The sequence below is a fragment of the Monodelphis domestica genome, chromosome 3 (genome assembly GCF_027887165.1).
Source record: "Monodelphis domestica isolate mMonDom1 chromosome 3, mMonDom1.pri, whole genome shotgun sequence".
Taxonomy (NCBI): domain Eukaryota; kingdom Metazoa; phylum Chordata; class Mammalia; order Didelphimorphia; family Didelphidae; genus Monodelphis; species Monodelphis domestica.
This window is the reverse complement of record NC_077229.1, coordinates 44,898,471-44,922,855: the sequence shown is the minus strand read 5'-3', so window position 1 is coordinate 44,922,855 and position 24,385 is coordinate 44,898,471. Positions and strand designations below refer to the sequence as shown.

The following is a 24,385-nucleotide window of genomic DNA, read 5'->3' as shown; positions in this document are numbered from 1 at the left end:
CACAGATTTGTTGTGAGGCTCAAATAGGAAAATATAAAGCAATTTGCAACCTTTATGATGAGCATTTATATAGCATTTCATTGTGATTCATTCACTCTCACCAAATTACATCTTCTGTTCATATCCTGAACTTTACTGTCAGTCAACAAATATTTATTAAGTCCTAACAAGGCCCCAGGAACATCAGGGCTGGGGATACAAAGGTAGAAACACATTTCCTGACCTCAAGGAGCTCGAGTCCTAATGGGAGAGACAACATACCTAAAAATTGTACAGACAAGAAGCATGTAGTATAAGTGGAAGGCAGTTCTCTCAGTCTTTGCCTCTCCCCTCAACCCCTACCCTCAGGGATGTGGTGGAAAAAACAAAAAAACCCAGCAAGATTGAGATTCTAGTCTCAGCTTCCCAGTTCCCAAGGTATATGCCCTTGAATATCACTCAGTCCCAGCATTCAAGCTTCTTCATTTGCAGAACAAGACTGATCATACTTCCCTGCCTAGCTCCTGGAGTCAGTTTGGTCTTTTTACCCAACACTAGCCCAGTGCCTGGTGTCTAGGAGGTGCTCAGTAAATTGTGTTAAGTGATTCATTATAGGATTGAGGATCACATGAAAAGGTGCTATAATTTGGACTTTGTCAGTCTTCTGAAGAAGGAATTACAAAGATCCATGTATTATTAACCCCTCACACACACACACACACACACACACACACACCCCACTGCCAGGCTAGAAGCAGATTTTTTTTCTTTTCTATTTCCTTTTTTTTTCAGATTTTTATTTTTAAAAGGCACACTAAAGAGCAGCAAGGATTGAGAGCCAAGCCTGGAGTGAAGAGGATTGGGCCTTAAACGCTTTCTAGCTGTGTGACCTTGGACAATTCACTTAACTCCAATTGCCTAGGCCTTTCGGTTCTTCCACCTGGGAAGTGATATTTGTATTAGTTCTAAGACAGAAGATAATAGTTTAAAAAAAAAAAAGGTACACTGAAAAAGCACTGGATTTTGAATCAGAAGACCTGAGTTCTAGGTAGACTTCTTATAACCTGCATAATCTTAGACTGATTTGAGGGAAGATATTGGGGAAGTGGACTCACAATCAAAATGAGTCAACATTGCCATAAAAAAAGTGTTAATATGATCTTCAGTTCATACATTGTGAGGCCTAGCTTTCCAGAATAGACCCACTGTCCTTTCCGCTGGTCTATTCCACTGCTATGTGCAGCTCTCTGTTTAGTTCCAGGCACAACACTGGGGGAAGTCCATCAATAAACTGGAGAATGTACAGAAGATGTCCACCAGGAGGGCAATGGGGCCTTGAGTCCACATCACAGGAGGTTGGGTTGAAGGACCTGGGCATACCTGGCCTGTAGAAGACACAGGGGAAACATGATACTGTCTTCCTGGAATGCTGGCTGTATGGAGAGATTAGTTCACCTTGATCCCAGAGGGCAAAACCAGGAGCTAAGGGTACAAAATACAAAGGGCAGATTGAAGCCAGGTAGCTGGAAGAACTTCCCAACCATGAGTTGGGCATGAGTGGATGGTCTGTCTCCAGGCCTAAAGGCTCCACATACCAGAGGGGGAATTAACCTACCAAGATGGCCCCATGTCCATCAATCATTGCTGATGGGGGGGAGGGGGAATACAAAAAAGGACAAAAAGCAGGCCCTGCCCTCAGGGAGCTTCCATTCTAGGGAAGGAGACAACAGGCAAACAAACAACTCTGGACAACTGGGGATGGTTCAGTACTGGGTGAGCCCAGATTAGAACCCCCTAGCTTTTTTCAAGTCTGGAAGAGGAGGCCCAAAGGCTGCTTTAACGAGATAACATGCCCGTTTCGGAATGCGCCTGCGCCGTGGGAGCCTCGGGCCTTGATCCGGGTCCTCGGAGCCGGCCGGAGGGGGCGGGGCCAGCGCGTCGGCCCGGGAGGAGAGGGTGAGGGAGTCGGCCGAGGGCTGGAGCCCAGGAGGAAAGGGAGGGGCGGGGGTGAGGAGTGAGGAGGAAGGGGGGGGAGCAGGGGGAGGCTGGGGGCGTGGCCCGGCCGGCGGCGCCGCGCTGGTGCCTCTCGGCCAATGAGCGGCGTCCACATGCCGCGGCGGCGAGAGGGGAGGCAGCAGCGAATAAATGCTATTAGAGCCGCCGCCGCCGTCGCTACCGCGCCGCTCGCTCCCGTCCCCGACGCCGCTGCCACCTTCGCCGCAGTCTCCTCCTCGGGTCACTGCCGCCGCGGCCGTTCGGGGTGGGCGCTCCGCGGAGGGAGCAAGCGCCACTTGGGTTAACTAGAGCTCCTCCGGTAGGAGCGTCGCTGCGGCTCCGGAGCCGGGGCCAGAGCGGGGCCCACAGCCCGGCCAGCGGGCAGGCGGCGAGCGAAGCTCGAGGCGCGGGCCGGGCCAGGCGGCGGTTGGCGGCCGGGGAACACCGTCCCGGGCTTGGAGCGCGGAGCGGGCGGGGGGCGGTGTCGCTTGCCCCAGGGCGGCGGGGGGAGGGCGCCCGTGGGGTGATTCAGCGCTCGGTGGAGCGGAAGGAGGAGGCGGCAGCGCCGCGGCTGCTGCTGCTCGCTAGTGCGGGTGCCGGGCCGGCCCTCGGGAGCCTGGGCCGCCGCTGCTGAGTCGATCCCTGCGCGTCCTAGCTAGCGGAGCGGGAGTAGCCGGAGGCGGCCCCGGGCGGGCTCGGGCTCGGGCTCCGCAACCATGGAGAACGCGCACACCAAGACCGTGGAGGAGGTGCTCGGCTACTTCGGTGTCAACGAGAGCACCGGGCTGAGCTTGGAGCAGGTCAAGAAGCTCAAGGAGCGCTGGGGCTCCAACGGTGCGTGCCCGTGTGTGTGCCAATGTGTACCCGCAGCAGTGCGGCTGCGGTCAGAGGGGGGAGGGGAAGGTGGGCTTCAGCCGGCCCTTGTAGGAGCCCCTGGGATCCCTGTCCCGGCTGGAGGAGGACGGGAGGCACAGCAGCCCCTCCCTCTTCTCTGCCTCCCACCCTTGGAGAGGGTGCTTGCTTTGCGGAGGAGGGGAGGGGGACCCACGCTTTTCTGCATCCCCCCTCCCCCACGAAGGGGCCTCTCGCGGCCTTGTCCCTCAGGCTCGCCCGGGAGGAAAAGCAGGCGCCCTCCTCAGGGGGTCCTCTAGCCCCCCTCCCTTGCTTCTGCAGAGGAGGGGGCCCCGCGGGGCCGGCAGTCTGGGCGTGGAGAGTCCGCATCTGGCAACACAGGCGGCCTAGGAGAGAGGGAAGATGGCTGACTGGGACTCCACCTCGTGGGTCTCTCCCACCCGGGCTTCCCCGCCCCGGCTCCCGCGACGAGCCCCCCCCCCTTCGAAGGACCTTCCCCGGGTGGGGAGGGGGCTCGGGAGTGGCCACCGCGACAGGCCCCTCAGCCTTGACCTTCCCTTTGTGCCGGGGGGAATCACCCACGCAGCCGCCAACCCTTAGAGAGAAACCGAGTAATGGGCCGGCAGGGGGAATCTGCCCTCCGTGGACACCCTGTCTAAGGACTTGGGGAGCCTCGGACCTTTTGGGCCATGAGGCAGGAGAGTGACCTGCCTGAATTGAGTCCTTATTGGGGTCCCCTCCTTGGGTGGTTCCTGTTTCTGGATGAAATGTAGGCACAAGGTCATTAACCAGAAGGTGATGGTCTGTTTCTGCTCCTGTCACCTCGGGGTGGATAATTGTCTCTAGCTAAAGGTTCTTTCTTTCAGAATGGAGGGTATTTAAATTTTAGAGAGAAATGAAATATTGATGTTTTGTTCTCTTTTTTTCCCTCATGTTCCCCTGCAAATCTCTGCATTCTACAGAATTGCCAGCAGAAGAAGGTAGGTCGTTTCATGAAGTTTTTTTCCCCCTTCTTGTTTCTTGTCAAGGCTATTGAGGTAACTATTATAATAATTTGTATTTCTTGTTATAGGGAAAACCTTACTGGAGCTTGTCATTGAACAGTTTGAAGATTTATTAGTTAGAATTTTACTGCTGGCAGCCTGCATATCTTTTGTAAGTAAAAGAAATAAAAATTTAATTTTGTTTAAAAACGATTGGACAGCTAAATGTTGGTTGGATGAAAACTGGAGAGCTAACTGCTGAAATAATAAGAAGAAGAAATAAATGTCATGTCAAAGTACTGTCTGACATTTGCCATTTGTATTCATATAATGTAAACTATTGATTTTTCTAGAAAGTAAATGCATGTTTCAATCTGCAGGATGGGTTTTTTATGTGTGTGTGTGTGTGTGTGTGTGTTTTTTTAACTACAGGGATTTAAAGCTAATTGAATTTTCCAACCATATTTTGTAGAGCCAGTGGGTTTTTTTTCCAAATTATTAGGCCTTTTTAATTATCTTTTTAATTGTGACCTCTCCTTATTAAAGAGTTATATGGTCACATGAAGATGATGATGGGGTCATTGTCATCTGTAAATAGCATTTACCAAAGGAATATTCCCAGTTGCTTTCCCTTTCTGGTAATAGCAAGGTGACAGTTGCTTCTGATGGTGACAGGAATGATGACGCTGGTGATGGCTCTGTGGTTGACCAAATTTGGTCACTGACCTTCAGGGTTGGTATGTTCATCTAAGTCAGACCCCCCCCCCCTCCTACCCCCACCCCATCCCCCTCCCTGCTTCTGACCTGACTATCAAATAGATAGAACTCCTCAGTTGGAAAGGATGAAGTTTGGCTTTCCCTATTCCACATACAAAATGTTTGACCTGGGCAGTTTCCTGGTTGTTTGAACTCTGAAATCTACCTTTGCATGCAAGAGCTATGAGGTTGCTAAGAAACAAGAGAGATGCAAAGAATAAGAAAGAGCCTTGGGAGGCAATGGGGGCGAATATGTTCTTGATAAGTTATTAACTGATTTGTTCTCTTCATCATGGAATTCTTATGTGGGTTATTTTTTTCTGAGCCAAGAGAACATTTCTTAGATGTGATGAATAGAGCCCAAAAGACTTGTAAAGAAAGATTAGAAAATGTGATTCTCTTAATGAAATAAAATAATCTCATTCACAAAAATTTTTTCTGCCATCCCCCCTCTCCCCCCCCACCCCCAATTTGAGGACAGAAAGGATCGGTTCTGATGTGACCACATCTGCTGGTTGCTGCATGTGTGCCTCTGGTTTTCAGCCAGGGACCACTTTAAAAAAAAACCCTTTTTGAAAAGGGTTTTTTAAAAAATGACCTACTCCAAGGTGGATTCATTGGCAGTTGGATACACTATCAGCTACCCCAAGAGCCGCTTTCATCTTTCCTTTAGCTGTCTTTTCTCTGTCTTGCAGGAGAAGGTGGTTTGAGGAATAGGCAGAGACAATGATTTGGAACTGTAAATACCTGAATTGCTTCCCAAAGAGTACCTCTAAGAGGAACAAAAATTCTGTAGACACAATTTCAGTGCTGTAAACTCTAAATGAGCTTTTTCCCACTTAAGTGTAGTATAGTATACATCACAATTACCCTGAGAGTGCCATTAATTACCTGTAGGGTATGGCACTTGGAGGAAAATTGAGGCATGATACCACACAGCAAATGATTTGCTGAGCCTACTGAATTGCTCCCAGCCTCATAATATGGCTCTTTTCCCTGATATTTTTAAACTTAATTACCTAGTTTAACTCTAGCTTATCTGAGAAAATTAGAGTCATCTTTGGTATAGATTAATCAATTTGCAGCTTAAGAGGAACAACACTGTATGTTACCACTAACATGAACTTTTAACTGCAAATACTGTGTGGATCCATTCAGGAACTAAGTACTAATAGTCCTGAATAGTTTACGTAAGGAATAAACGGTAGATGGTTAAAGCACATTGGATATGACTTTGCTGCCTTACTTTGAACTAATTGCAATTTGTTGAAGTAGAATAAAATGTGAATTTGATTTAACTTTGAAACAAGGCAGACTGAATATTTAGACTGGTGAATACTTACACTTCTAGATGGCTAAAATGGTTTTAAAAATCATTTCTGGGCTAAGACAGCTTTGTACTTGGGCTCATGAGGCCATCCGGGACTACTTAGAGGTTATATCAGAAGCTTGGTCACGTATATGTTTGAGGAAAATTAATCTTAGCTGCTGATTCATTGATACTAGTAACACAGAGATGGAAAAATCAACGTTGGAGAAGTTTTAATCAAGCTCTTGAAATTTTGGTTTGGTTGTGTGATTTTCTCTCTTTCTGTATAGATTGTGATCTATACAGAAAGCGAGAGGAAGGGTATATCTATGTAGTTTAGCTTAAACCTTAGCATGTGTTAGATGTTGAAAGGGTAGTTTGTTGTAAAATTTTAATGGAGTTTATGGTTTCTGGGAATTCCCTTATTCATTTTCAGAGTATTTTAGGCAGTGCTGTCATCCTCTCTAACCTTTACAGCTCCATTGAAGTGACATCCCAGTTATCTTTGGCCACTCACTGCTTGGAATTGTCCAGGATTGTTAGTGGTTTTGAATTTTGATTTTCTGGGAACTGTAGCATGATGAGTATTGTCACAAGTTCAAATCTCAGTCCTGTTATTGAAGAGCTGTGTGACCTTGAGCCACTGAACTCCTCTAAGTTTTATTTTTTCTCATGTATAAAATGAAGAGGTTAGACCAGATATCCTTAAGGGCCCTTTCAGCTTGGAATCTAGGAGATTGTTTGATAGTAATTACTGGAAAACAATTAGAAAATGAAAGTTGTTTAAATTTCATTCGGAATAGCGCAGAAGAAAAACTGCTATACTGTGTAGCAAATTGTTTCGTTCCTTGTTACATTAGCTGCTTTTAAAAAAATAATGGTTATTTCCTTTATTTTAACAAGTATATTTTTAAATGTTAGATTTTAATGTGTGTCTGATAGAGATGGAAGAAATATGTATTTCGTAATCAGTTCTTAGTTTAAAAAATTAGCTCAACTAATATTATGTGATGTTTTTTGTGTGCTAAACTCTAGTTAATATTCTGCCATAGTACAAGATTGGAAATTGCTTTTATTTTTACACTGGTGACTTATAGGGATTTGTTGTTCATCATATCTGACTTTTCATGACCACATTTGGAGTTTTCTTGGCAAAAATATCAGAATGGTTCACCATTTCCTTTTCCAGCTTATTTGACAGATGAGGAAACTGAGGCAAACAGGGTTCAGTGACTTGTTCAGGATCACACAGCTAGGAAGTGTCTCGGGTCAGATTTGAACTTAATCTTGACTCCAGTTCTGACTCTCTTATCCCCACTGTCACCTAGCTACAATATCCTCCAAAGAGTAATGGGAAGACCATTGATCTAGAGACACACAGCCAAGTGTGTGTGGATATAAATGCAGTAGCCCTAGGGGTCTAAGGTCAATGTTTATCTTTTGGAAGGTGCTTGGAAATTCTACATAGATTGACTTAATTCAGCTTCTGATAGACCACAATTAGCTAGAATAAAAGCTTCTTGGTATTTCATTTTATTAACCAATTCCATTTGCAATATCTGATTTGTCTTTCTCCTGAACCTCTTGAACTTCTCCAAACCCTTTCTAATGTGTGCCAGCACACATTAGAAATTTCCCCTTACATGCTTCTCCCCAGGTCCTAGAACAAGAAGCCAAGTTCAAAGAAATGGTTAGGTTGGTTGGAATAGCCAGTTGTGTGTGGTTGGCTTCTAGTCTGGTTAACAGTGCTGATTCCTATGGGTTTATGATTCGAATATCAGCATCATTTTTCTCTTTTAAACTTACAAACTGTATATTTAGTTGACTGTTTTTTGATGTATTCTTCCATCCTTGGTTATACTGAAGGCCCTGTTATTAGCCTTTTCTAATTCTGTTTGTAATAGAAATGGTTAGCAACTACTTCTGTGCTTTAAGGTGTGCCTCTTCTGGGAATTTAATCGGTATGTCATCATAGATTGTACCTATTCTTCCAAAATGTTCATCTAATGGAAGAAGCCTTTTGTGTTGTTAACTCTTAGGTTCGTGTCAGAAGGGAAAATGCAATGAATTTTTTTTTTAATGGAAAGACATTTTTTTTAAAGAAATGAATTTCATCTTACCCTTGAATTAAAAGAGAAAAGTCTTCAGTCAGTGGCTATAAGTATTTATGCTAAGTGCTGGGAATATGAAAGTCCTCAAGAAGCTTAGTATGTTCTAATGTAGAAGACCGTTACATTCAGGGGATGTGGAAGGTAGCCTTAGCCTGGAAGGCACTAGCAAATTGGGAAGGCTAGGAAAGGCCTGTAGTTTGCTACTTAAATTTTGTCTTACAATCTGCAGCCAAGAAGGAAATTCATACTCCCTCTAACAAGGTGTGAAGCTTATCTTAGAGTTGCTAATGCCTCACTGACCTTTAAGAAAGGCCCACGGTACTCCTCAAGTCCAACAATTTTTTTTTCTAGCTCAAGAATTAAGTTTCCTATTACTAATATACTCTCCTTGGCAAGGGTTTGCAAGGCCAGCATCAGAGCAGCTGTGATCTTGCATCCATCACAATTTATCACTTCCTCAGAGAAGTTGTCTTTTTGGCATTAGGCCTGATCCTCAGAGTCTGCCATAGTATGCTGTGTGTTAAATAGCCTGAGAATGAAGGAAAGCCTCTTTTTATTCTGTGTCTTGGCCCTCAGAGCCCTTGCCTGACTTTTTCTTTATTCTCTCCTTGTCACTAGCATTTACCTAGTAGAATCTGCCTGCCTGATTACTTTCAGTATCTTTTTGAAAATTTGGTTATATTCTAATTTTCCCCCCATGTTTGTTTTTGTACTTTGTCCTTAAAACTATCAAATATTAGGTACATAAATGCTGATTGGATTGAACTATAAAGATTTATTGTGACTAGGTTTCTAGTCAGCTATTTTTATCAATTCCAAAAATCTTCAATAATATGTTAATTGTGTATTAACACAATTTAGCTTATCATCCACTGTTACTAATATTTTCTTCAATGTAGAATTTGTTTTCTAAAACATTGGAATTTATTTCATCTGTCTTCAGAAGCTGCTCAGTTAAAGTCTGAATTCTTTAAATTGGACTCTGTTTCTAAGATCCATGTTGCCAGTGAGGTCACCTTATCTTCCGCCTATCACTGAATTAAAAGGGTAGCCCATCATATGAAAGCTAGAGTAAGGGGGCAACTTGTGGTGGATCAGTGGTTGGAGAGCCACACCTAGAGAGAAGTCATCCTGGGTTCAAATCTGAACCTGGATACTTCCTAACTGTGATCCTGGGCAAGTCACTTAGCCCCTATTGCCTAACCCCTTATCACTCTTCTGCCTTGGAATCAATATACGGTATTGATTCTCTAAGATGGAAGGTGAGGATTTTAAAAAATTTGATAGATTTTGGGATATCAGCTTTAGCGCCAATAGGTGATGTTTGCTGGCCTTAGTTTTGTAGCACACTCTTCTTTGGTGATCCCATCATTACCAGGTTTGATTGGAATCCTATATTAATGTTTGTGGCTCTTCTATGGATCTGAAATAACATGCCTCTTGAAAAATGCTCCTGATATTGCAAATGGCTGAGGAAGTGTGGGGCCATATTTGAACTCGTGCCCCCTGTCTCTAGGCCTCACTCTCCACCAAGCCACCTACCTGCCCTTTGAGGTATTGATGTTTTTTTTGCTGAATTTTTTTCCCCTTTCTGTTTAAACAAAAAAAAAATCTTTGTTACAAGGGATAGTTCTCTCAGGAAGGAGAGATACATCAGGGAAAGGAAGGAGTGTTAAAAAGAAAGGATAGCAATAAAACCTATTTTTAAAAGAAAAAAATGTTCTTCCTGGTCACTGTACTTGGCAGTGATTTTATTCTCAACCATCTTTTAGGAAACCTGAAATATAAATTTGGTGTAAGAATCCTTATTCTATCTACTAAAATATTACTAGTTGCTTTTGTTTCCATATCTTACATACTTGTATCTTCTGGTTTAGGGAATTCAATTAACTTTTAATTAGCTGGAAATTTGAACCCTAGAAGTTGCTCTGAGAATATAGTAATATTCAGCTTTCATCCTTTTAAAAAGTGTATTATTGTCCAAATTAATTTGGCAAGCACTTCTGTTTACTATGTACAAGGCACTATATTAACTATTATTCCCAATCAAAACTATATTTCATACCAGTAGCCAGGCTCTTTCTTGACTAAGATCTTCCACTCTTTTTGAATTCTCTGGGTGAGGAGTAGGTGTTATAGCTTTTCTCAAAAGCCAGTGATTGGTAAATCCTGGGATAGCTTCAAAGGTGGGCCCTGTGCTCAAGAAAAGTATGATCTGCCAGAGCAGGCTGTGACTCCCTGTGCCTGGATCTCTTCCTTTTGTGCTGTTTCTTTCTGAGGTGGTTGTGAAGAAAGTGCTTTGTAACATTACCACTTAAGCTTCATGTGTTAATTACTTTTATTTATTTTTTAAACTCTTACCTGTTGTTTTAGAATTGATACTAAGTATTGGTTCCAGGGCAGAAGAAAGGTAAAAGCTAGGCCAGTGTTGGTGAAGGTTTTCAAGTTTGTGTGCCCAAACTGCAACTTCAAGCTGCCTGTGAGCCCCTTGCTTTACCCCAGAGATTGGAGGGAGGAAGTGCTTGCTTTGAGTGGCTGGACAGAGAGGCAGGGCACTGGGAAGAGGGGGGATCCGAACAATGTTCCCCCTAATGCTGGGTTAGGCAAGTGGGGATTAAGTGACTGGCCCAAGATCACAAAACTAGGACATGTCTGAGGCAGGATTTGAACTAAGGACCTCCTAGCTCCAAATCTGGCTCTGTATTTACCTAGGTGCCCCTTAATATGTTGTTAATTGAAAGGGTTAAGAGAGGTACAAAGTACTAGGATCCTCTGGAGGAGGAGGAGATTGTTCCTGGGTTAAGGGAGCCCTCAGGCAGAAGGAAATCAGGGTTTCATAAAGACATAGTTGAATTGAATCTTGAAAAATGGGAAGATGTTGGGGGATGAGACCATCCACCCCATGGTCCCATTCCTCAAGATTCCAGTTGACAGATAGCATGTAATATTTATTTGGATTAGTGGTAGGTTAATTGGGTTAGAATGTAGGGGAAGAGAGAGTAAGGGTGAGAGATTGAGGTTTTGGACACCAGCTAAGGTAGGCTCAACCTTGAGTAACAGCGTTATTGGAGTTTTGCAAGACTTTTGTTGTTTTTTCTGGCATGAGGATGGCATGGTTGGAGATATTTTTGTTGGAGATTAATTGGGCTCTGTAGAATCTAGGCTGGAAAGATGGAAGGCAGGGAGGCCAGATTTATTAGGATAATACAGATGAGGGTTCAGGACACAAGGACTTAACCTAGGATGGTGACAACTCTACCTTGAAAATGAATGCAATTGTATTTTCTGATAATGCTCAACATTTAGTACATGGAGTGGTGGCATTTTGAATATCTAGAAATCATCATGAGCAGCCAGGGGCTGGTCACAGTTACCCTGTTATTCTTGGGCTTTTTCTGGAAATGTTAACAAAAATCTCCCAGCACTTAAGTACACTTACTGTTGCAAATATAATTTCCATTGCAGGTCCTGGCCTGGTTTGAAGAAGGTGAAGAAACAATCACTGCATTTGTTGAGCCTTTTGTGATTCTACTTATCTTGGTGGCCAATGCAATTGTGGGTGTGTGGCAGGTAAGCCAGAATGTTTGCTTTTGCATTAACTACTCCTGGATAGAAACCCTTTATTTTTAACAGTAATGTTGTTGGCTAGTGGTGTTAGCCAAACCATACTCTGTCTATATGTAAAAGTAGAGGCATTCTGGGCTTTTCTTTGTGTCTGCAACAAAACTATCTCTTCCCTCTTATTTACCATTGCCCTTTGGGATAGTGGGCTGAGAAGGGTCCTTGTGGTTTTCCATAAAGCTAGGTCTTTTTCCTTAGATTTTTCCTTACTGCTTGGTCTCTGGGAAAGTTTTAGGACTTGAGCATCAGTTCTTGCTTTTGACCTGAGCTTCATAGAATAGATATGGCTTCTTTCCACAATGTGCACTTTTCTTCTTTTCAAATTGCTCAAAGACTGTGTGCTCATGGATTATAATCAATTTGATAAATATTAAGTCCCTACTGTGTGCCAGTCACTGTTCCAAGCGCTAGGGATAACAAGAGGGAATGTCCCTCCTCTCAAGGAGCTTATAACTAATGGGGGAAGACCAAACATCATAAACTAATAATCTTAGTATGGTTTATAAGACAATAATCTACTACAGAAACATAATACGGTATGTTTCAAAATCAAATAGGAATGTCTTGTTTATTTTTGGTTGTTTTGTGTGCCTGTAGTTTATACTTCTCATGTGTCCCTTGCAGTGTCTAGTACAGAGCTGGGCACAGAGCCCCACAATAAGCACAGCCAGGGTGGCATGGTAAGAGGGGATTATTGATTATTCCTATCAGTGTTCTATATCCATATTTGAAATGGGTAAGTTGGTAGGTTTTCCAGGGCCATTGCTTTGTTTATATTCCAGGTAGACTTTAATGTACTTGGAAAAATCACTACTCAAAGGTTTTTGAAGTTTTCCAAGAGCTGTGAAATAGGATGGGTGGGCAGGAAGGGAACCTGAAGAAGCTTGCCTGCAATAGCTCAGTTAGAACGGGATGCAGTGACCCCAGGCCAAGAGACTGCAGAGTGAATAATTGGCCACATTTGATCACTTATTTGTTAAGACTGATTGACTTCTTGGCTCACCTTTGATTCCCATGTCCAAAGATCATTCTGAACTGGGAGAAATGGGGAAAACAGAAGGAAAATCTGGTTTCCAGGGGGGTAAAAGGAAGAGTAGTTGGGTGATGGCAGGACAGAAGAGCAGGACAAGAAGGTGCTTCTTGCTAACATATTCTTGCTTAGAGAATTCTTGTCCACAGATGGTGGGTTGTGAAGGCTGGCCCCTCGAGCTTTGTAGAATTTTTTTGGTGATATTTTATATTGTCATGGGACTTACCTTTGTGTGTTTCACTAAGACACTGGGCTCAAGCTTCTCTCCCTGCTCACATTCTTAGTTTCTTGTTGACAAAACAGCAGTTTCTATTCTAGGATGGTATAACCAGGTAAGGATGTTAGCAGAGGTGTCACAAAAGGGGCCAGCAAAGTGTTGTGGTCCAAGAGAAAATTGGAGGGGGGTGGAGGGGAGCGATACATGGGAAGAAATGATAAGGCCAGGGTGAGCTGTCTCTCCTCTTTATATAGGGGGAATGTTTGGGATGGGGAAAGGGCCATGATCTTAATACTAGGGATTATGATGTGGCAGTCTGTACACCTTCATTTCACATACTCAAGCTTCAAGCCAGCAGTGTGCCTTAACCTTCCTGGCACCATCCTCAGCTTTCCTTCTCTATAAAACTGGGGAATGCTTAATGGGTTATGTTCCTTAAAGGAATCTTTGGACTTTACCAACAAGAGCTATTTCTATTCTATCTTTGACAAATATTGGCAGCTAGTTGGTTCAGTGGGTAGAGTGCTGCACTTGGAGTTAGGAAGACCAAGAGTTCAAATTTGGGCTCAGAGACTAAACTATGTGAACCTAGGCAAGTCATCCTCTCCCTGTCTGTTTCTTCATCGATAAAATGGGGATAATAATGGCACCTACCTCCCAAGTTGTTGTGAGTATCAAATGAGATCTCCTTTATAAAACACTTTGCAAAACAAGTGGCTAGCTATTATTAATAGTAAATTGGGCAACATTTGATTTTTCTGGGAATGTTTAGAGTAGTAACATTTTCCCGTGAAATATGGTTTTTAAAGTTGCTATATTCTTAAATGTAATCGGCATCCAAGAATAATATGCCTTAAAGAACACATTTCTTTATGTAGAATTGCATAGGAAAATTGTATTTGTTCAGTGACAAATTCACTTTAACCCAAAGTTGTATGAAGGGCTGCTTAAAAAAAGAAAACTTCAACATTCTTTACATTTACAGAAAATATTCTTGAACCCCATTTCCCCTGCTTTTTTGGACATTCTTCCTTCTCCATTCCATTAAATTAAGATATCTTGTATTCATGTATGTCAAGATCTTGTACCCAAATTCTTGAACTAGCTTAGAGGATTTGAGGCTTAAACATAGGTACAGTGATTTATCTTTTTCCCAGCTTCTCTTCAAATTCCTTTTCCCTGCAACCAAAAAATTTTTTTCCTTTTTTTTTTGTTAAAGATAATTGTAGGGAATGTACCAAATGTTAATTGACCTTTTGTTTCTAGACCTTTGGAATGTTTCAGTTTTTCCATTTTCTTATTGAGAAAGCTTCTTTGCTCATTCTTGGTGTGTATTACAATATGGTTAAAGTGTGACTTATTTTTTTCTCTTAGGGATCTACTTAAATTTTAGCTTTCTGGTGAAGTTCTTTTCCCTACATATTCCCAATGTGGGCCCAGAGAAGTGACTCTGAATTGAAAAAGAAGCAAATTTCTTAAACCTGCTTCTAACTCAACAGCAGCCAAGCTCACAATTCTTCCCCAAACCTCCATGAGGCATAAAATAGAATTACAAGGGAGTCATTGAAGTGTAACTTCACTGGTTTAGGCTTTAGAATCCAGGCTGAGGAGTAGATTGCCTAATTGCAAGGAAACACAGGTGTATGTTATCTCCACCCACACACATTGAGTAAACCTAATATGTGAAAATCTAAATAGGCTTTCTAAAGTGTTTTGTGTATATGAGACTACTTTAAATTGCAAGGTTCCCACTTGCATTTAAACTTGGGTTTTCTCAATTTAGCTTAACTTTACTATATTAGTCTATTTTCTTTGGGCCTTTTCAGTTCCACTTACATGGCCTTTCTAGGGTCCTGATCAGCTTTTCTGTCTGTAGTCCTATTCATGATCTGATAGGGCAGAGTGAGGAATACTTGATCGACAAGCATTTATTTATTGCCTGCTCTGTGCCAAGTGTTAGATAGATACAAAGACAGAAGGGAAAACAGAGCCTGCCTCTGTTTTCAAAGCTTCTATTCCACAGGAGAGACTGATCCATGTATAGGTGTTTATTCAAAATAAATACAAGGGGGCAGCTAGGTGGCACAGTGGATAGAGCCCTGGGCATGTGCTCAAATCTGGCCTCAGACACTCCCTAGCTGTGTCACTTAACCCTAATTGTCTAGCCCTTGCCTCTCTCCTCTGTCTTAGAATTTATATTGACAGAAAGTAAGAGTTATTTGGGGAAAAAAATAGGCCAATTGTGAATGAGATACCTGCAGCTAGCCTTAGACTTCATGTTGAAGGCAGTGCTTGAGCTGAGACTTTCTGAGGGACATTAAGAGTTGGGGGGATTGGGGTCAGGAGCATACAGGCATAGGGGACATCAAACACCGAGGCATGGTGTCAGGAGATGAATTATTGTCCTGTATAACACAGAAAGAATGGACTAGAAAGGCCTTGAAAAGCCAAGCCTAGGAGTTTGTTCATATTCCTGAAGGCAATAGGGTGGAAGTTCTCATTGTCCTAGGTTCGGATGTGGCCAGGCCTCCCCTTTAGCAAAGTCATTTGAGGGCAGGGCTGTGGTGGGACTGGGAAGAGATTTGATTCAGGGAGCTCAATCAGAGTGTTGCAGGAGTTCAGGTAAGAGATGTGAGTAGACAGAAGCAGATGAATAGGAGAGATGACAAGATTTGGCAGCTTGGGCATGTAAAATGAGGGAGACTAGGATGATTTCACAGATATCCAGAACTGATTGACCAAAAGGATGGTGGTACCCCCCAAAGAAATGGGGAGGTTTGGAAGAGGGAGGTGAGTTTGTGGGGGGAGAGAGTAGCACTTGTTTTGTGTATGTGGAGTTTGAGCTACTCATCAGATGTTGAACTGCCCAGTAGACAAGTTTAAAATTGCCGGTGCAAGACTGGGAACTTGGAAAGGGGAGGAGGCAGAAGTTATCAGCAGGTAAAGAAGTGATCCTTAAATCTGTGGTAACTGGTCACCAAATGAGAATGCAGAGAGAAGAGGGCCCAGATGGTCAACAGATATTTATGCTGAGGGCCTCATCTGTGCTAAGAATTGCCTTAGCCGTTGGGGGGGAAAGGGGATGGAATTAGAAATTCCTCACTGTCAGGGGAAAACCAACACGGGTTTAAGCATAGAAGGAATAAGTAGAAAAAAGGAGAAAGAGGTGGGGGGATGGGGGTGGGATCCGAAAGATGTCCTGTAGGTGGTGCCTGAGCTCCATGGCCTCGAGGCCAGCTGGTGAAGGGCTTTAAAACTTAAAGCAAAGGAGTATATATTTTATATTTGCCATGGGAAAGCAGTGGAGTTTGAGGTCTGCTTAAGGAAAATCACCTTGGTGGTAGTGTGTAAGGTAGACTAGAATGGGACTGTCTCTGACCATTGCTTTATCAGGTTAAATGTGCTCCATTAGATCCTTTTATGAGAAGACCTGTCCCAGTATCTCTGGAGCCAAAATTTCTATGACTTGTGGGAAGTGAGGAGATTTTTATTTCTTGAGAGAACTCCCATGTGACCTTGAGCAGGTGTCTGGCCACTTTCTTTATCTAGAAAATAATCAGATTGAACTAGATGACCTCTGAGGTTGCTTCTAGTTCTCAATTCTGTGATTTGAAGGGATACCAGACTGGTCCTATCTTCTTCAGCCACCTATGATAGATGATGATGGGGTGGAAGGGCTGCAAGAACTGCCGTTGTTTTCTGTCCTCAGTCTGTGAGGACATAGAATCTTTCTATTTTTAATGTTTTTCATGAGTATCTTGTTAACTGAATTTTCATCAATGACCTTAATTTCAAGAATTACTTGAACCACAAAATAACCTTGCCCGCACAGATTTCCAACATTTTCCAGACTAATTTTCACTAAACTTGGCCATTCTGAAATTTGGTTGGCACTTTGGTTTAGAAATTAACTTCACTGGTATAATAAAAATAAGAGATTGACAATTCATAATCTGGCTTTGCTTTGTTAATTATGGTGATATTGCCATCAGTAACACTTCTTACACTTCTCTTCCCCTTTCAAATCCCCCCCGCCCCAATCCATTTTTAACTACTAGTAAGTTGGCATTTAATACTATATTTTTTTCATTATAGGAAAGAAATGCCGAGAATGCAATTGAAGCCCTTAAGGAATATGAACCTGAAATGGGTAAAGTTTATCGACAGGACAGGAAGAGTGTCCAGCGGATCAAAGCCAAAGACATCGTTCCTGGTGATATTGTGGAAATAGCTGGTAAGTAGTTAGGTTGTTGTGTACCCCCCTCCCCCCTCCCAGATTGCAGTGGAAGCATTCTGTTTTGTAGTGTTTTATTCTTAAGTCTTATGTGTTTATCTGTAATTACACCTAAATGAGTGCTCTTGTTTGTATGAATTATCTTCTTATCACATTTTAGGAGTAGGCCAGCATCAAAACAGATCCTTGCTGTTTCCTGAATTATATGTTTTAAAAGTGTTTTGGCATCTTCCCCTACACATTGACTACTAAAGTTTTCTGTACAAGATTTATTTGAATTACTGTATATGTCTGGTTTGTGTGTGCTGTTTGTGCTAGAATACCAATACTTGAGAATGATGCTGCAATTGTTAATGTTTTCTGTTTGGATGTAGTGATTGTTTGAAGGCTTGGTAAATTAAGGACATGAATTTTTCTGTTTTCATCCTCTATACAGTGGGGTTTTAAAAAACAAAACCAACAACTGTTCTTAGTCTCACCTGTGGGGATTAATAGATTGAAGGGACAACATATTGTTTACTAATTGTTTCTCTCTTAGGAAAGATTTTGTTGACTCTCAAAACCATGTAGATAAAGAATAACTTATTCTCAGTTAACTTCTGGGCTTCTGTGTCATCATCTGTAAAATGAAAGAGTTGAACCTGGGGAACTCAAAGGCTCTTCATCTGGTTCTAAGACTGCAGGTTCTAAAGAACAAGTAGACCATACCAGAAATGACTAGCACCTTTGAGGTCATTGTGCTGATTTGTTCATTCAGACAGTCACCTGTAGTGTTTTTAATTCTCTTCCCTACTAAAATCCCAGAAGAAAAATTCTTGTGGAAGCCTTTCTGGTCCCCTCACATCTGCTCCTCTCCTGTTGATTATTTCCTATTTATCCAAAATATAGCTCCTGATAAGTATTTGTTGTCACCCCATTAGCCTGTGAGGATATTGAGGGCAGGTACTATCTTTTGCCTCTTTTTATATCCTTAATAAATGTTGATTTATTGATTTCTGGCTAGCTCTATGTATCTCTCCCAATGACTGGCAAAGGTGAGACATCCCCTGCCCTTACAAGGGGAATTTACCTTCAAATTGACTTTTGACTCATTTTTGTGATCATTTTATCCGTAGTGCTTGGTCTGGCTGGGAGGGGAGTGGTTGTTAGCCTAATGTCATTTCAATTAAGGCTACTAAAATGGCACCTGCACGGTGCCCTCTTGGGCCTAGGAGCTAACATTTGGTCTTTGGAAGGAAGTCATTTTGTCCTAGGGGTCAGTATCAGCTGGAAGCCTTGTTCCTGAAGCAGGGCATTATTATTGTAACCAGCACTGGTGACTTTCGAACTAAAAGTAACAGAATGAATGGCGCCAGGAAGGGGAAGTGATTTAGTCACTGTTAGAATCAAAAATGACAACCACACATTTCTGTAGATAGCATTGTGATTTACAGAGCTTTCCTTCTAACACCCCCCAAGATGCAGGTAGTACATCTGTAATTACCATTTTGTAGAAGGGGAGACTGAGACACAGAGCTCCTACATCTCATCCAAGGTCACACAGCTAGGCAATGGCCAAGTCATGATTCAAGCCCTTTTATTTGTCTGCCTACTTGAACTTACCCCTCTGTGGTGGTAGGTCGATTAGCAGAGACAAAAAGGAAATGGAAGTGTTTGCCATTGATGCTTTTAATGAAATGTGGTGGGTGGAGTGTGCTAAGTCACACTGCATAATTTAAGGGTTTGTGAATAATTCTGACTTTTTTTTTTAATAAGCCCCTTTTCAGCTTCCTGGCAGAGTACACATCCTCTGCCAGCCTTAATGATAAGGATATTAAGCCATTTCTAATTCCTTGCCATTCTTAGCTGGTGAGACCATTCTAACATTGAATCTAAGCTGTTGCTCTTAATTTGCATCAAGAGATGCAATACTCTAGATTACAGAAGAAGGCAAGAGAGAAGAATAAAGTTCTGAAGATATTTTGATGGGATAAATAAATGTGGGACTCTGTTATTTTTAGTAGAATAAGGGGAAAATGTTTTTTAAAAGGTCTCACTAGGAACAAAAATGAGGCGTTACCAAACAACAGAATTCTGGATTTAGGAAGTATCCCAGGGCAATGAAGGCCCAAAGCATTAAATACCTGATCCAGGAATGGAGCTGGATCTAGGACCCTTTTAAATTCTCCATCCATCTCCATCTTGAGATTCCCACCACTTGTTGTCTAGTGGCCTTAAAGGAAGGGGAAATCATTACCTTCCAGAGCAGCCCACTTCATTTGGGAACAATAATTAAGTAATTATAACAATGATTTTCCTTATGTCAAACCTAAATTTTGCCTCTGCAGTTTTCCCTTGTTTTTCTTAGTTCTGCCCTGGGAGACCAAAGAGATCAAGTCTAATCCTTTTTTTTTTTAGAACAGCTCTTCAAGTAAGTACTTGAAGATACTTTTATGTTCTCCTTAAAATGGGCTCTTTCTTCAGCCTATTCTCAAATGGTACGAACTCAAGGCACTTCTGCTGATTCTCTTCCTCTGCTTATCCATTTCCTTCTTAGATTATGGCATCCCAGATGGAACACAGTATTCCACCTGTGGTCTGTTCAAGGCTGAGAATATAACAGTTTTCTCACCTCCTTTTCCCTTGAAATCTTGCCCTAGAATCTGTGTGGCATATTAGCTTTCTTAAGTGCATGCTATGTTGCTGGCTTTGTGTGAGTTTGTAATTCATTAAAGCCCCTGTATCTTTTCTAATTAGGAAGTGGATTTTTTTTTTAACTGTCATATGAAGACTTGAAAGTAAATAGGGATAAATATAATTAACTCAAGTCCAGCCCTGGCTTGAAGCTTGTCAATCTTTTCAGATCTTGGCTCCTTATCATACTTATTCTAAGGGACCTTAGCATCTAGTCCAGTTGTTTTCACTTTGCAGATGATAAAACTAAGAAAAAGAGGACTTGACCAAGATGTGTGTGTCTGTCACATACACATGCATTTTGGAACAGAGCTAGGACCAGAAGCAAGCTGTTGTGCCATACATTTGTTGTTGCTCTTAAGTCGTGTCCCAACTCCTCATGACCCCATGCTGTACATGAGGTTTTCTCAGCAAAGACACTGGAGTGATTTTGCCATTTCTTCAGTACCTTAAGGCAAATAGGGGTAAAGTGACTTGTCCAGAGAGACACAGGAAATATCTGAGACCAGATTTAAACTTGGGCCTTCCTAACTCCACGTCCAGTGTGCTTATCCACCAAGCCACCTAGCTGGCTGTAACATGTATATTTTTTTATATCCTTTTGTCTTTATGAACCTCCTCAGCTTCGAATTGAGTCACTTAATTTGTCTCACTAATAGCACAGTAACTAATGTGATGCCAGGATAAGAGTATAGAGTGGTTTTTGTTTTTGCCTTTTCTCTCTCTTCTGGGAGACCTCTTGCTGAGGAGACCTGGGCTGATGGTGGTTTGTAGTGTGGTGATGAGTTTTTGTTGTTGTTTTTAACTCTTTTGCAAAATAGGGTGGGACACCAGCCTTCCCTGTTATAATTACTGCTGAATGAGTCAAGAGTTGGAAAGTAGGAGTCTTTGAAAAGCCAAAAAGTGGTGCAAATGGCTTGGTGTGCACTTTCTAGTCTCCATGAGATTTGTAGGCAAATAAGACTCTTTTGAAAGCATTGAGGCTTATTTAAGAATAGGTTAATAAAATTCCGTTCTATAAGAATTCTCCCCCATTTAAAACAAAATAGGATGTTGTAATCTTTTTTCTCCCTCTCAGAAAGAAGATGTATTTTTAATATAAGCTGTAAGACCATGTTTTGGGGGTAGGGGAAGGCAGATTGCACCAGAATGTTATGGTACAGGATTTATTATTTAATGCAGGAATACGGATTTGTGTGTGTGTGTGTGTGTGTGTAGGTATTGGACTGGACATATGGCATGGGTGAGGAATGACAGTTGGGCAGCTCAGGTACTCCACTGATATCCTTGCAGTGTCAGAAGGTGGCGAAAGCTTTGGACATTCTGGGGTGCACCCCCCATGATGAATTTCTGAAAGGGTTTGGATAAGAATCACAGGCTAGTTATAAGTAGGCAGAGGTGGATTTCAGTCCTACATTGCTTAGAGGAACGGTATGCCTTTATCCCAAGTCATCAAGAACAGTGTTAGTCAGACATGGGCAAAGCCAAGATCCCAGGGACATTCGTTGCACTGGTGTCCTAGCAAGCTGAAATTGAACCACCAAAGACTTCTTACTGGATCTGGCCATTGAACTAGACTAAAATTCACCCCGCTCTTCCATGGTATATGCATGTATAGCTTACATGTCTCTTCTATAAAAATATCATCAATATATAAAGATGTTTTTCTGCAGTTTGGGTAAAGCTTAATCTAGCCCAGTCACCCTGTCAGAAAGGAAGATGAAGTTATTGTGACATGGTGTTCTTGATGTAGCCCATGTTAGCCCTTAGTGATTACCACTTGCTTTTTAAAAATACTCCCCAGCCCATTACTAATCATATGTTCTAGAATTTGGCTAAAAAATTGAAATTGAACCCACTGACCTATAGTTGATCAGTCCCATTCTCTTGTCCCTTTGGGGGGGGAGGAATCAGCAGGTACCCCTTCTGTCCTCTTTCACAAATTACTTAGAATGGCTCAGCAGTTTTCCCTTTGCCTCCACTACCTCTGGTGTAGTTCATCTGGGCCTGTTGACTTGAACTTAAGGGTAAATTAGGTGTTTCTCCACACTCTTTTAAGTATTTCCCACAAGAGCTTAATCCAACTTGGCCTCCCCAGAAAGAGCATTAGCAACAACTCAGATTGCTTCAAGGTAAGGAACAAAAAGTATTGCTTATTTCCCTGACGCAAATTTTATAGACAGGGGTGTCATTGCTAAGTCCATCACTTTAACTCCTCTTCCTAAAGAATCCTCAGGAAAGGCATCCCCAGGAGTCCTCCTCCCCCAAAGTTTTCACAGCTTCACAGTTGGAAGGAGATAGCCCCAGGCTTGCAAACAGGATTCAGCTTCCCATCATTGGGTACTGACTTCTCAGCATTTCTTTTAACTTGCTATGATATAGAAGAAAAGGCTTACTTTTAGGAAAAGAAGGAACATGCTCTCACAAGTAGGTTAGTATTTTGAATGTAATTTGGTAGTCTTTTTTTCCCCCCTGGGTCTGACATGAAGATAAATATCTTTCCTCATAAACTAACCCCATCCCCGAGAGATGTGCTACCTTGATGTTGGGGCCTATGTTTGTGGTTTTTTTGGTGTTTGTTTTTTTGATTTTTTTCCTTCTCTTCATGGAGACTTGACCTTCCTGGACTTGAGTCTGGAGGTGAAACACCCTGTTGAGTTATGTTTTACCCAAAAACTCACTTGGGCTTCTAGACTTAAGGCTCCTCTTGTTTTAAAAATGCTTTCAGAGCATATCTGGTGTTACTCTGAATATATGCAAGGTAAATCCCATTAATGATAAAAGTCTTTATACTGTTGTGCTCTCCTTATTCATTGACTACTTCTCTGTTTTGAGCATCTGGACTCTCCCACTTAAAAACCTTCCCTCCGTCCCCTCAAACTGCTGCTGTCCCCTCTTTACTTTCACAACCAAATTCCTAGAAAAAGCTGTCTCTCTGCTTATTGCCTCACCTCCCACTCACTTCTCAGCTTCTTGTCATCTGTTTTCCAACCTTATTCACCTGAAATTGCTCTCCAAAGGTTACCAGTCATCTCTCTGCTTGCCAGATGCTGGACTTCTTTCAGTCCCTGTTTTCCGGATCTCACTGCAGCATAGGGCATGACCACTTCCTCTCCTTTCCAGGTTTTCATGACCGTTCTTCTAGCTGGCCAGCCTCTCCTCAGTCTCCAGAGCTGGATTATTCCCCAAGTCTTTATTTACTCTGCAGAAATGTGCCCCAGAGCTCTGACCTGATCCCTCTTCTGTCATTTATCTATGTGGTCTCTCTTGGTGAACTTAGCTGTTCCCGGGGGCACAAGTATCATTCTTATGCTGTTGCCTTCTAGATCCATAGAGGCGGCTCCAGGCCTGCATCACCAGTTTCCTATTAACCATCTTGCTGGGTCCTGACTGGCCTGCCCAAAGCAGAGCTCCAGATTTCCTCCCCTCCCCATCTCATACCCTCAGTTCCTGCATTTTTCTCTGTTGAGGGCACCACCACCATGTTTCACTCGTTTCTCCAGCCCTGAATCACTTCATGACTCTCACCCCTCATTTACAGTCACTTGTCGAGGCTTGTCAGTTCTACCTCTCCAACCTGCTCACGTGGCCACCAGCCTTATTCAGGCCTGGAGCACTTGTGGTCTGAGCCTTCTCTTTGGTGTCCTTATTCTCTGCTTTCTCCCATCCATCCTCTACATATTGACAGAAGCCACAAAAGCCTGGTACATAGTAGGTGTTTAATACATGCCGGATGGGGGTGGGGCAGCTGGGTAGCTCAGTAGATTGAGAGTCAGGTCTAGAGACAAGGTCCCAGGTTCAAATCTCGTCTCAGCTACTTATTAGCTGTGTGATCCTGGGCTAGTCACTTAATCCCCATTGTCTACCCTTTACCATTGTTCTGCCTTGGAACCAATACATAGTATTGATTTTTAAAGCAAAAGGTAAGGGTTTAAAAAATAAAATACATGCTGGATGAATGAATGAAAGAATTACAGATCATGTTCATGTGATACTTTAAGGTTTACAGTAGGATGAGAACTTTTGAGGTGGAAAAAAGATGATTTGCTCTATGCATGTTCAAGTAAGTTCTGCTTATGACTTGGTTTTGTTCAGAGAATTCCCTTTAGATGAAATCATTTGTGTACATTTAAAGTGTATAAATCAGTTTAATTCTCTTTGGCTCAGGCCACAACTTTTAGGCTTTTCCTTCCCTAAGCCATTGGTATAAATAGTACCTATTGGGTCATTCACTTTAGTAGCTGGGCAGGTAATTTGGACAGGTGATGGTATCTCTTGAAATATCCTGTATGTCTAATAACCATGGGGAGGCATTCAAAGTCACTGGAGAATGTATATTATAAACTATCCAAACAAAAACTGAATCCTTGAGGCGGAGAGAAGGGTAGGATGGGGTGTTTTATCCAGTCCTAGAGGTAGGACTCTGGGTGTTGTCTGTCAAATGGAAGCATATTAGAATATCTAGCCTTTGACTTGACATTTGCAAAAAGATGACCATGTAAGGAATCAGTAGAACGGCTCTCCCTGGAATACCTCTTTGAGCCATGAAGTTTTTAGGCAAAAAGCCAGTGCTATTTGTATGTCACAGGTGAATGGCAGAAATCACCAGAGGGTAGTTTTCCCAC

At 42.4% G+C, this 24,385-nt stretch overlaps 1 protein-coding gene across 3 annotated transcripts in view; it reads left to right on the top strand.

Moving 5' to 3' along the window:
• The first annotated feature begins 2,087 nt into the window (after window positions 1–2,087).
• Window positions 2,088–24,385, top strand: part of ATP2A2 (ATPase sarcoplasmic/endoplasmic reticulum Ca2+ transporting 2) — a 57,457-nt gene continuing 35,159 nt past the window's right edge. Inside the window, exons 1-5 of one of the 3 annotated variants that reach the window (XM_056821768.1) lie at window positions 2,088–2,808; window positions 3,789–3,806; window positions 3,899–3,981; window positions 11,451–11,555; window positions 16,949–17,087. In XM_056821768.1, coding sequence (XP_056677746.1) covers window positions 2,691–2,808; window positions 3,789–3,806; window positions 3,899–3,981; window positions 11,451–11,555; window positions 16,949–17,087 — 463 coding nt within the window. In that variant the 5' untranslated portion in view covers window positions 2,088–2,690. The remainder of the gene's footprint in view (window positions 2,809–3,788; window positions 3,807–3,898; window positions 3,982–11,450; window positions 11,556–16,948; window positions 17,088–24,385) is intronic. The other 2 variants (XM_016432415.2, XM_007489855.3) reach the window with 2 other exon arrangements.